Raw genomic sequence first — 12,799 nt, 5'->3', positions numbered from 1 at the left:
CCTGTGTGACCACTGGATAGTATTAGCTCGTTCCTGGCCCAATGGAACGGAATGACCAATAGCATATGCATCCAGGACTTTGGCTTATGCAGGCCATAAAATACACCCAAATAGAGAATGATTTGGAGTCAGGAAGTTTCACCAGTACCTTTATGGATGTAGGTTTGTAACAATAAAGGACCACACACACCTGCTAGGCCTACGTAAAGAAGACAAGACAGTGCTTCAGGCCAAATTCAGCAGTGGGCACTAATATTAAGTGCCTATGATTACCAGTTGGAACACCTTCTAGGAGGCCGAGCATAAATGTGGATGCACTGTGTCACTTCCTGCTAGCAGATACACCTCCATTGGTACTGCCACTGGAAGAGTCTGTAATGGTTTTAAATTTAAAGTTGAAAATATCAGATTTTGAACACGGCAAGATCTGGTCCTGGTAAAACTGAAACAGCTGGTGGTAATGGGGGAAACTAACAACCAGAATTGATTTGGAAATGCCGGTGTTGGACTGGAGTGTACAAAGTTAAAAATCACACAACACCAGGTTGTAGTCCAACAGGTTTAATTGGAAGCACACTAGCTTTCGGAGCAACGCTTCTTCACTGCCAACTGATGAAGTGTGTTTCCAATTAAACCTGTTGCATGATAACCTGGTGTTGTGTGATTTTTAACCAGAATCGAAGTCTTTTGGAGACATCAGAATACAGAAGATGGCATATTATTATGAGAAGCAAAAATAATTGTCCTGAGCAAAGGTTGCTGCCAGATATTGGCAGAACTTCACTAGAGTCATCAGGGGCGGAGTTTGGCAATGTTATCTCTGGTATTGAGTACAAGAGTTGGAAGGTCATGTTGCAGCTGTACAGGGCATTGGTTTGGCCACTTTTGGAATATTGTGTGCAATTCTGGTCTCCTTCCTACTGGAAGGATCTTGTGAAACTTGAAAGGGTTCAGAAAAGATTAGGATGTTGCCATGGCTGGAGAATTTGAGCTATAGGAGAGGTTGAATAGGCTGGGGCTGTTTTCCCTGTAGTATCGGAAGCTGAGGGATGACCTTATAGAAGTGTATAAAATCACGAGGGGATAGTATAAATAGACAAAGTTTTTTCTCTGGGGTACTGGAGTCCAGAACAAGAGGGCAGTGTGAGGGGAAAGATATGAGAGACCTGATGGGCAACATTTTCATGCAGAGGGTGGTACATGAGCTGCCAGAGGAAGTAGTGGAGGCTAGTACAATTGAAACATTTAAAAGGCATCTGGATGGGTATATGAATAAGAAGGGTTTGGAGGGATATGGGCTGAGTGCTGGCAGGTGGGATTAGATTGGGTTGGGATTTCTGGTCAGCGTGGATGAGTTGGACTGAAGGGTCTGTTTCTGTGCTGTACATCTCTATGACTCTATGACGCTATGGTGGTGAGGGCTGAATGCAGACATAGCTGCGCTGGTGGGCCAGTGCCTAGAGTGCCACCAAGAACAAAAATTACCGTCTGCAGCTCCCTCCATCTATGGCTGGGTAAACTCTGGACTCGGTCACATGTCGACTATGTCTTTTCATGGGCTCAATGTTTTTGGTCATTAAGGATGCCCACTCAAAGTGGCTGGATATGCATAGTGTTCATTGATCAAGCATGGGGATGATGATAGAAAAACTGCGTGCATCTTTTGGAATACATGGCCTCCTGAAAGTAATGATCACAGATAACAAGCCATCATTTACTCAATACCAAGGAATTTGACTATTTCCTAAAGTTGAATGATATTTGAATATAAAGACAGCTCCATACCATCCACCATCCAGTGCTCTGACAGAAAGAGTAGTCCAAACTTTGAAGGCAGTCTTAAAGAAACATTCTATAGCTTCACTAGATACCGAACAGCCCTGGTTCCTAATTGATTATAGGCCCAGCCCTTGTGCAACCACAGAGATAGCTCCAGTGGAGTTGTTAATGGGCAGAAGGCCACACATCCAGTTAAATCTGATCTTCTCGGAGCTGGGGGGTGGTGGGGTGGGGGTTGGGGGGGGGTTGTGAAAAGGAGTCAGAAATGCCAATGCTGAACATTAGACTCGGCTAAGTAAGGGAGACAGTTTATTTCAAGGGACAAAGTTTGGTGTAGCAACCATGGCAATAGCCCTACATGGGTAAGAGTCATGGTCAGCATGAGGTCAGGCTCAGTCACGTATAAAGTTCGGGTCGGTGTGACAGTCCTGAATAAGCATGTGGACCATATGGAAGCTGCAAACTCGCAAATGGGGAGGGAGCAAAATGTGTCCTGCACTTTGACAGTCTTTTTGACTGTTCTGGAACCCAAGGCTTTTCCCACTCTGTTAAAGATTGAAGATATCTCAGAATCTGAGGTGGACATGGCAGATGTCGCTGCCTCGATGCCTTTGCTGCCTGAAGAAGAAAATGACTTTCTTCCCAGAGGCTTTGGGCACAAGAGGCAAGCTACTGTGCAATACAAACTGCACGTATTAAAGACAGATTGGAGAAACTCGACCCAGTGCTGAAACGCCTCAGGAGGAGCTACAAAAGAAAGAACCAGCGTACGTCCTTAGACTTAGAGGGGGAGGGATATAGCGATTGTAATAGTTGAGCCAGGTTGACCTCATAGAATATCAGTTCCCTGACTGGGGCTGTTAATCTGGTCAAATTAGAGAGCACTGGCTGACAGATATAAACAGGATTGTCAGACATCTTGTTCACTCTGAGAGCCGGCTCTGAGAGAGATGGGTCAGTGTTAAGGACTCTCTACATGTAAATAAAGGGTGACTTAGCGATGAGATCCTGGCCTCTCTGTGTAGTTATTTCAGAGTGACTTCAAATTTAATCCTTTCTGGATATTTTATGAATTCTGTAACTGATCTAAACTAAATGTACAACACATTCAGCACTGGATTCATTTCTGCCTCAAGTGAAGATATTCCTGTAGGTTGTTCATTCTTTCAAACAGCGAAAGCAGCTCTGAACATTTGACAGAAAAATTGTTAATCAATTTAAAACTTTTACTCTTCCCGATGTTTGTTGTAAACTAGACTTTCATATACAGAGCATAATTTCAAAATTTGCAGATGACATTAAAATTGGGAAGTATTGCGAATCAAGAGGAAGGTAGTGTAGAACAACATCTGAGCCTGTAAAATGGGAGACAGGTCGGATATGGGTGAGAATGCTACGAGCTGCATTTTACAAACCAACAGTGTGTGACCCTAACATTCTGTCCAATGTGTTTAAATGTACTTTAATTTCTGCTGGCACGAACAACAAAGACCAAGAAAGTTTGTTCAAGATGGCGAGTAAAAATTAACATAAAGGGACCATTTTACATGTACTTGACTTTAGTGGCATTTATTTTTGCGGGGCTATTGATTCTTTCCACGCAGTTTTGAAATTCAACCATAAAGCAGGCCTATCTATACTCAGTAGTGCTATTACTGGGTCTGACAACTGCTGATGATTGAAGTATCGGTTTCTGTTGAGAAACGACCCTGTGCCAAGGGGAAAGCTGCCAAATGTTCTTTTTTTGGGACAGGGCAAGCTTTGTAACTTAATATTTATTTGAGCTCATGGATTTAGTTACATATTGTAAGATTGTGAGATAATCCAGGCCAGGTGAGAAAGGCCAATTCTTTTCCCTGGAGGAGATTGGTGCATCAGTTGGAATGTTTGCTGCAATTCTCTGTTGTTAGTCAGATTTAATGAGTGCAGTTTCACAATTTATCATATCTTTGAGCCTGAACTCAACAGAGTGGCATTGATGTAGTGGTAATGGTGGTTTTGCTGACTTAGTAATCCAGATGCCCAGGGTAATGTTCTCATGGTCTGGTTTAAATTTCTATCACAGTGTCTGCTGTAATTTAAAACGTAATTCATAAATCTGGAATTTAAATGTTAGACCCAATATTGGTGACCAGATTTAATGAAACCAAATTCAAAATTTATCATACCTTGAAGCCTGAACTCACAGCATTTAGGATTTTTACTGTATCCGAAATACGAGGCCTTTCCAACTAACAGCTAAAACAGTATCAGAAGACCATAAGATACAGGTGCAGAAGTAGATCATTCAGCCCATTGAGGGTGTTCCTCCACTCAATGAGATTACATCTGATTTGATAATCCTCAACTCACTCTCCTCCCCATTACTCTTGATTCAATTGCTGGTTAAAAATATGTCTATTTTAGTCTTGCATACACCTCAAATAATTTCAAAGGCCCTCTGTCATAACGAATTCCATTGTTTTATTACCCTCTGAGAGAAGAAATTCCTCATCTCCATCTTAAATGTGTGACACCTAATTCTGAGATTATGACCTCTGGTACTTGACTCTCCCACAAGGAGAAATGACCTCTCAACTCTGTCAGGTCCTCTAAGAATCTTGTATATCTCAATAAGGACTCCTCTCATTTATCCCAATTCCAATGAGTGTAGATCCAATCTACTCAATGTCACCTCATGTACATGTTTAGTTAATGGATGGAATACATCGATGTATTGGAAATTGGCAACAATTGAAGTGAAAAAAAAATCACACCATCCATTGATTGCATTAGTATATTTTTAATGCCCTGTGGATCCATAGCAGCCTTGCATTGATCAGGATCACATAAAGGTAAAAAAACCTCTTTCCTTCTCCAGTTTTCTCACCTGTTTTGGAGGTACTGTCTCAAGTTACAATTTGGTTTGGCAATAGCAGCAATCTGACAGTGTGCCCAAATGTTTGATAAGTCATAATGCAAGAACACTCAAAGGAATCTATAAAATTATCAATTTTTCTTTACAGCAACAACATCAGGCTTATGTTTTTTGACAAGTGGAGGCAGTGGCAGTGGTGTGCTGGTAATGGTGGTTTTACTTATTTAGTATTCCAGGTGGGGGTATGGTTTCAAGGCTATCACAGCGTCTGGTGCAATTTAAAATTGAATTCATAAATCTGGAATTTAAATGTTAGCCCCAGTATTGGTGACCATAAAGCTACTGTTGATTTTTTAAAACCCATCTACTTCATGAAGGTCTCTTTGGAAGAAAACCTGTCATTATTAACTGGGCTAGTTTATATGTGGGTGTGGTGCTGGAAAAGCATAGCAGGTCAGGCAGCATCCAAGGATCCAAGAGTCGATGCTTCGTGCATAAGCCCTTCATCAGGAACATGCCCGATATTTCCGACAGAGGTCCTTCATCAAGAATGCTAATGCCCAAAACATTGATTCTCCTGCTCCTTGGATGCTGCTGACCTGCTGTGCTTTTCTAGTGCCACACATTTTGATTCTGATCTCTAGCATCTGCAGTCCTCACTTCCTCCAAGCCTTTATGTGACCCCAGACCCATAGAAACATGATTAACTCTGAAATGGCTAAGTGAGTCATTTAGACATGGGCAACAAATACTGAGTTGGCAGCAAAATCTACATCCCATGAAAGTCTCAAAAATAATCACTGGTTCCTTATCTTGTCTTAATATTTTGCTCACTTCCAACCTCAATTAGTTTTCAATTGTGTATCTTTCAGTTTCATCCTTCTGTCCATTTTGGGACAAGATTTGGTCTGCTTCTCCATCTCCTGTCCTTACTTGAAGGTACTTCTTAAAACTCACCATCTCAGCCAAACCTTTCTGATAACTCCTTTTTTTCAAACCCATCTTTGTTTGCTTCTACCTCTGTCAAGTACCCTGGGACACGATGTCTATTTATTTGTGTTTTTGTTTTGGAAGTCCAATTTCTTTCAATACACTAACTCATTGAGGAGCAGTCAAATTGAATTCTGCAAATACATGGATGGATTTTACTCAAATGTCAGGCATCTAATTAACTTTCCAACATCAGTAGTTAGAATTGGAGCAATCCAATGATGTGGGCAATGATAAATGCATCAAAAATATGAATATATTCTTTTATATGGCACAGATTACATCTGTGGAAAATATCACGGTATTTGAGGCATTTATACAATATGCAGGTTATATAATAGGCTATGTGTATTTAAAAGGGAAGCATTGCATATATATTTCTCTTGTACTCAGTAGTTCTTCTCATTAACACTGTTTGAATTATACTCTTTTCATTTACTTTGTTCATTTTTTTTCATTTCTTGGTAAATTCTGATGTTCTTCTCGGGGTAGGTCACTTCAGACAGACTGACTTTACAGATGGCTTTATTATCGGTTGTCATCAGCAGAAATGTAACTGTGGAGAGGCAGAAAGGCAGAGTGCATGCAGGCAATCCAACCTAGAAAATAACACATGATAAAAAAGTTGATCATTCTTTTCTACCATTTAGGTAGAACTTATATTGAATAGCTGTGTGGAAGACATCTGCGTTATTATGTGGTTGGTTGTTGTAGTTACAATAACTCGAAGACTGCGAGCTATAAGACGCTATAACTTTCCATTTTCAGGGGTGTAGGTTTGCTCGTTGAGCTGTAGGTTTGATATCCAGATGTTTCATTACATGGCTAGGTAACATCGTCAATGGCGACTTCCAAGTGAAGCGAAGCTGTTGTCTCTTGCTTTCTATTTGTATCGTTCTCCTGGATGGGGTTCCTGGGGTTTGTGGTGATGTCATTTCCTGTTCATTTTCTGAGGGGTTGATAGATGGCATCTACATCTATGTGCTTGATTATGGCGTTGTGGTTGGAGTGCCAGGCCTCTAGGAATTCTCTGGCCTGTCCTTTGCTTAGCCTGTCCCAGGATAGGTGTGTTGTCCCAGTCGAAATGGTGGTTTTTTTCATCCATGTGTAGGGCTATGAGGGAGAGAGGGTCATGTCTTTTTGTGGCTAGCTTGTGTGCATGTATCCTAGTGGCTAACTTTCTTTCTGTTTGTTCTACGTAGTGTTTGTGGCAGTCCTTGCATGGAATTTTGTAGATGACGTTGGTTTTGTCCATGGGTTGTACTGGGTCTTTTAAGTTTGTTAGTTTTTGTTTGAGAGTGTTGGTAGGTTTGTGTGCTACTAGGATTCCGAGGGGTCTCAGTAGTCTGGCTGTCATTTCTGAAATGTCTTTGATACATGGTAAGGTGGTTAGGGTGTCTGGCTGTGTTTCTGACTAGGTTTTCTGGCCTCAGAAAATGAACAGGAAATGACATCACCACAAACCCCAGGAACCCCATCCAGGAGAAAGATATAAATAGAAAACAGGAGACAACAGCTTTGCTTCACTTGGAGGTCGCCACTGATGATGTCACCTAGCCAGGTAATGAAATGTCTGGATATCAAACCTACAGCTCAGCGAGCAAACCTACACCCTAAACCTCAACCTGAGCTACAAACCTTGGGAATTCCATTTTCAAGCTACTTTCTCTTTGTTTGTCCAATGATGTCACTTCCTTCTATTATATATGACCACAGTTACCCCTTTATGGGATTTAATCTTATATATTTCATTGTATTATTGAATCCTCCTGAGAGGCCTTAAAATTTAACAGTTTATGGTGTTATGTAGTATTCAACTGAAAGTGTACATGCAACTTCACATTGTGAAAAAAAAACTTCATTCTACTCAGGACTACAGGGAATGTATGCATTCTTGTCAGTTTATGTTCTTATTTTGTATTATGCACATAAGACAATTCTAGTAAGAATGACTTAGCCATGTTTTCTTTCCATTCATAATATTCAAGAACATTATTTTCATGCCAATGTAAATAATTTGCTACATGGATAGAGTTAGTGAGTTTTTCTTAGTTGTGGGATGGGAGATTTGCAGCTTGTCGCTGTGTTGATGTAATTACAAGCATTAACTGGCATTACTGTAGTAAAATTGAAAGCATTGACATCAATGTAATTTGAGGTTGCCATGACATTGCTAGTTTTACATTCATCTGAACTGATCAGCAATCTCAGTAACACAAAGATTATGGTGAAGTCAGCTTGCCCATGAGAATGTGCTTCAGTTTTATTTTATTCATTATGGAGTTTTTCTATCAAATCTCTAGAACCTTATTATTGTGAGAAATCCCATGTTATGGCCTGTTTCCTTTGAACATCAAATACTACCCCATTAGAACAAAATGTTGTAGATGTATCCAAGGTGCTGTGAGCTATAACAAGAAATAGAAATTGGGTTTGTTTGTTTGTTAGCTTTTGCACAAAGCGACAAAGAAAATTGTGGGCAGTGCAAAGATGGCCATTTATTATTGTTGCTAAAAGATAACATTTTCACCATTAGCTAAACTTGTAAAATTGTAAACTTATGTCCAAAATATCTATTGTTTAACAGATTCTATGTTGTCAATAGCATTTTTATCTCCCTGCTTTACTTTGCTTTATTACATGCTGATACATTTTCAAAACCGCTGTATAAATTCTAGTTTGAATTCCATCCTTCCAATAATGTGAACTGCACACAATCTAGCTGTGATCTAATCAACCTTTTATATAGATCCAGAATAACTTCCCTGCTCTTAAACTCTCTGCCTTAACTAATAAAAACAACTATCCAATATGCCTCTTGACCACTTTATCTACCTGCCCAGTTACCTTAAGGGACTGGTGGACATGTTCACCTCTGTTCCTGGTGTTTTCCGATATTGTCCCATTCATCATATATTCTCTTGCCTGGTTTGTTCTGCACAAGTACATCACTCACATTTATTTTAATTGAGTTCCATTTGCCACTGATCAGCCCACCTGACTAGACTGTCTATACCCTCCAATTATCTAAGGCTATTCACCTATTTACCACACTACTGATCAATCTTCCTACATCAAGTTTAAATCATTTTTATATACTACTAACAGTAAAGGCCTCCATACAGATCCCTGTGGAACTCCACCAGCCAAAGACTTCCAGACACAAAAACACCCCTCAACAATCGTTCGCTGTTTCTCGCCACTCAATTAATTCTGGACCCACTTTGCCAAACTTTCTCAGATTCCAGTATTTCTTTCCTTAAGTAAGGGGACGAAAACTGTTCACAGTATTCCAGCATGGTCTGAATACTGTGCAAAGCCTCCCATCGTTTAATCTTCATTCCCTTTGATAAAAATGGCCAGTATTCCAATTGCCTTCCCCATTAGAATTGAACTCAGATGTTTGGTTTTTGAGCTCTCCCATATCTGTAGTCTTTCTTAGGGCATTACTAAATATCTCTCAATTAAAGTATATTCCTGAAAAAGATGAAAAATCATCTATGGCTAAACAAGAAAATCAAGGATAACATAAAGACAAATGTGAGGAGTATATCATACTGCAAAAGTTAATGGCAGTCTGAAAGATTGGGAGAACTTTAAATGTCAGCAAAAGATTACTAAAAACAAAATCAGAAGAATTGCGATGAACTATGAAAAGAAACTAACAGAAAACATAAGCAATGATACCAAAAGCTTCTTTAAGTATAATGAAGAAGAGAATAATGAAAGTCAATGTTGACCCTTTCGAGGATGAGAATAGTGAGTTAATAATGGAAACCTAGAAATGGCAGAGGCACTGAACCACTATTTTGTCTCTGTTTTCACTGGGGAAAATAATAATTTCTTCCCACAAACTGCAGTTACTACAGAGGAACCTGCTGAAATTACTATAACTAGGGAGAAGGCATTAAGTAAACTAATAGGATTAAGGACACATTCATCTCCAGGACTTGATGGCCTGTTTATTAAAGGAGGTAGCAGCAGAGATAGTGGATACATTGCATATGATTTTCCAAAATTTCCTGGATTCTGGAAAGATACAAGCATTTCGGAAACATGCTACTGTGAAATGCTGATTCCAAAAAGGAGAAAGGCAAAAAATGAGAAACTATAAACCAGTTGTACTCTGTATTGGGGCAGTTGCTGAAGTCAGTCATAAAGTAGGAGATAACCAAATACTTGGAAAAACAAAACTCAATTCATCACTGTTGGCATGCTTTCATGACAGGCAAATCATGCTTGACAAATTTGCTGGAGCTCTTGGAGCATGCAACTAGCAAGATGGGTAACGGGATTCTGGTAGATGTGGTATATGTAGACTTCCAGAAGCCATTTGACAAGGGTGCCACACAAATGAATGATCCAGAAGGTTAGATTCCGGGGGGTAAGGGTAGAGGATTGGTTAACTGACAGAAAGCAGAGGGTCAGGATAAATGGGTCCTTCTCCGGATGGCAACTGTAGCTAGTGGGGTGCCGCAACAATTTACAGTCTGTATACATGATCTGCGAGCAGGGGCAGTGTGTAACATAGCAGAATTCATGGATGACACTAAAATAGATGGGAAAGTAGACTGTGATGAGAAGAGTTTACAGATGGATATTATAGGCTAGGAGAATGGGCCAGCATCTGGCAGATGGAATTTCATGCGGATAAGTGCAAAAGTGGGTATGCAGGTACAGCATATAAAAAGAAAAGCAAATGGAATCCTTGGAATTTATTGGAAAAGAAATGGACTATAAAGGTAAAGAAGTGTTGTTACAACTGTATAAGGTGTTGGTAAGACCACATCTGGAATATTGTGTCCAGTTCTGGTCGTCTTACTTGAGGAAGGATGTGGTGACACTGGAGGCAGTTCAGAGGGAATTCACAAGGTTGATTTCAGGGATGAAGGGCTATCGTACCAGGAGCGATTGAATAGTTTGAGCTTATACTCACTGCAGTTCAGCAGAATGAGGGGGAATCTGATTGAGGTATATAAAATGCTCAAGGGGATTGATGATGTTGATGTGCAACAGATGTTCCCCCTTGTGGGACAGTCTTGAATAGATATAGATGAAATGAGGAGATATAGATATAGATATAGATGAAATGAGGAGGAACTATTACTCTCATAGGATTTTAAATCTGTGGGACACTCTGCTCCAGAGTGCAGTGGAGGCAGAATCAATCAACAGATTCAAGAAAGAAATTCATAGGTTTCTAATGAAAAGCAGGATAATGGGCAATAGAGAGCAGGCAGGAAAGTAGAGTTGAGACCTCCAAGATAAGATCAACCTTGATCATGTTAAATGGCGGAGTGACTCGAATTGCCTACTCTTGTTCCTAATTCCTATGTTCTACATTTAAATAATATTCAAGTTTTCAATTCTTCATTCAAAACCTCACAGTTCCCGCATTGTATTCCATCCGTTTGGCATTTGCCCATTCACTTTACCTGTCTACATCCCTCTGCAGACTTGTTCTGACATTCTCACCACTTGCCTTCTCACTTGTATTTCTATTATTTGCAAACTTGACATGGGGCACTCACTTTTCTCATTCACATCATTAAAATAAATTGTGAATAATTGTGGCTCCAGCCCACATCCTGTGGCACTCCACTTGCTAACTTCATTCTGAAAATGTACCCATTATTCCTGATCCTGTCTTCAACAGTTAGCTAATTCTCGATGTAGGTTTACACACTACCTCTGCTTGGAGCGCTATTTCTATTCCATCTCATCCTCCAACACCATGGACTCTTATCTTGTTTCATAGCCTAATGTGTGGAATCTTATCAAACACCCTCCGAAGATCCCAAATAATTTAGCTCACTGATTCACCTTTATTCTTCCTGCTTATTCTTCCTCAAAGAATACCAGTAATTTTGTCAGGCCTGATTTCCCCTTTTTGAAACCATGTTGACTCTGCTTGACCATGTTATGTATTCCTATATGCTCTGCTATTTACTGTATTCTTTATAATCAACTCTAACATTTTACCAAATGACAGTTGTTAAGCTATTTGGCATATAGTTACTTTTTTTTGTCTCTTCCCATTATAAGAAAAGTGTTACATTTTTTACACAGAGAGTGGTTTGTGTGTAGAATGAACTTCCAGAGAAAGTGATGGACATGGATACAGTTACAGCATTTAAAAGGCATTTAGATAAATACACGAGTAAGAAAGATTTGGAGGGATATGGGGCAGGTGGCAGGCAAGTGAGACTAGTTTAGATTGGGATTATTGTCGGCATGAAATGGTTGGACCAATGGGTCTGTTTCCATGCTGCATGATTCTATGACTCTATGACAGACTTCCAATCCACAAGAACTTATCCAGAATCTGAGGATTTCTGGAAGCTTACTATCATTGCATCCATTATATCTGTGGTTACTTCTTCTGCTATCCCAGAATGTATCCTGTTAGGTCCAAGAGATTTTTGATCTTTGGCTCCTTTAGTTTTCTTCAAACATTTGCTCCAGTGACAGTTATTAGATTTCCAAACCTCTCTTCCCTTTCTTAAAATAAACTCATGGAAAGTAGGTGTCATTTGTTAGGCCACCATTGATTGGTAAGTTGCTTTTAAGAAGGTGGTCGTGAGCTGCCTTCTTGAACTGCTGCAGTCCATGTGCCAAAGGTAGACTCACAATGCCTCTAGGGAGGGAATTCTAGGATTTTGACCCAGCGACAGTGAAAGAAAGGTGATATATTTCTAAGTCAGGATGGTAAGTGGCTTTGAGGGGAACTTTCAGGTGGTGGTATTCACATGTACCTGCTGCCCTTGTCCTTAGAAATGGAAGTGATCATATGTTTGGAAGGTGCTGTCTAAGGAGCCTTGGTGAACTTCTGTAGTGCATCCTCTGTTTGGTGCAATTTACTGCTACTGAGCATCGGTGGTGGAAGGAATGAATGTTTGTGGGTGTGGTGCCAATCAAGTGGGCTGCTTTGTGGATGGTGTCAAGTTTCTTGAGTTGAATCTCAAGTTTGTTATCGGAGCTGCACCCATCCAGGCAAGTAGGAAGTATTCTACCACACTCCTGACATGTGCCTTATGAATAGAGGGGAGTCCGGAGGTAAATTACTCACCACAGTATTCTGAGCCTCTGACCTGCTCTTGAGTTACCGTGTTTTGTGATGAGTCCAGTTGAGTTTCTGATCAATGGTAACCCCCAAAATGTTGATCGTGAGGG

At 40.2% G+C, this 12,799-nt stretch overlaps 1 protein-coding gene across 1 annotated transcript in view; it reads right to left on the bottom strand.

Annotated features, from left to right (window-relative positions):
* Window positions 1-4,545: 4,545 nt before the first annotated feature.
* The window catches only part of LOC132807725 (urea transporter 2-like), a 110,640-nt gene continuing 102,386 nt past the window's right edge, over window positions 4,546-12,799 (bottom strand). Inside the window, exon 11 of the mRNA XM_060821774.1 lies at window positions 4,546-6,225. Coding sequence (XP_060677757.1) covers window positions 6,058-6,225 — 168 coding nt within the window. The 3' untranslated portion in view covers window positions 4,546-6,057. The remainder of the gene's footprint in view (window positions 6,226-12,799) is intronic.

The sequence above is a fragment of the Hemiscyllium ocellatum genome, chromosome 1, assembly GCF_020745735.1.
Source record: "Hemiscyllium ocellatum isolate sHemOce1 chromosome 1, sHemOce1.pat.X.cur, whole genome shotgun sequence".
NCBI classification, from domain to species: domain Eukaryota; kingdom Metazoa; phylum Chordata; class Chondrichthyes; order Orectolobiformes; family Hemiscylliidae; genus Hemiscyllium; species Hemiscyllium ocellatum.
This window is presented reverse-complemented; position numbering and strand designations above follow the sequence as displayed.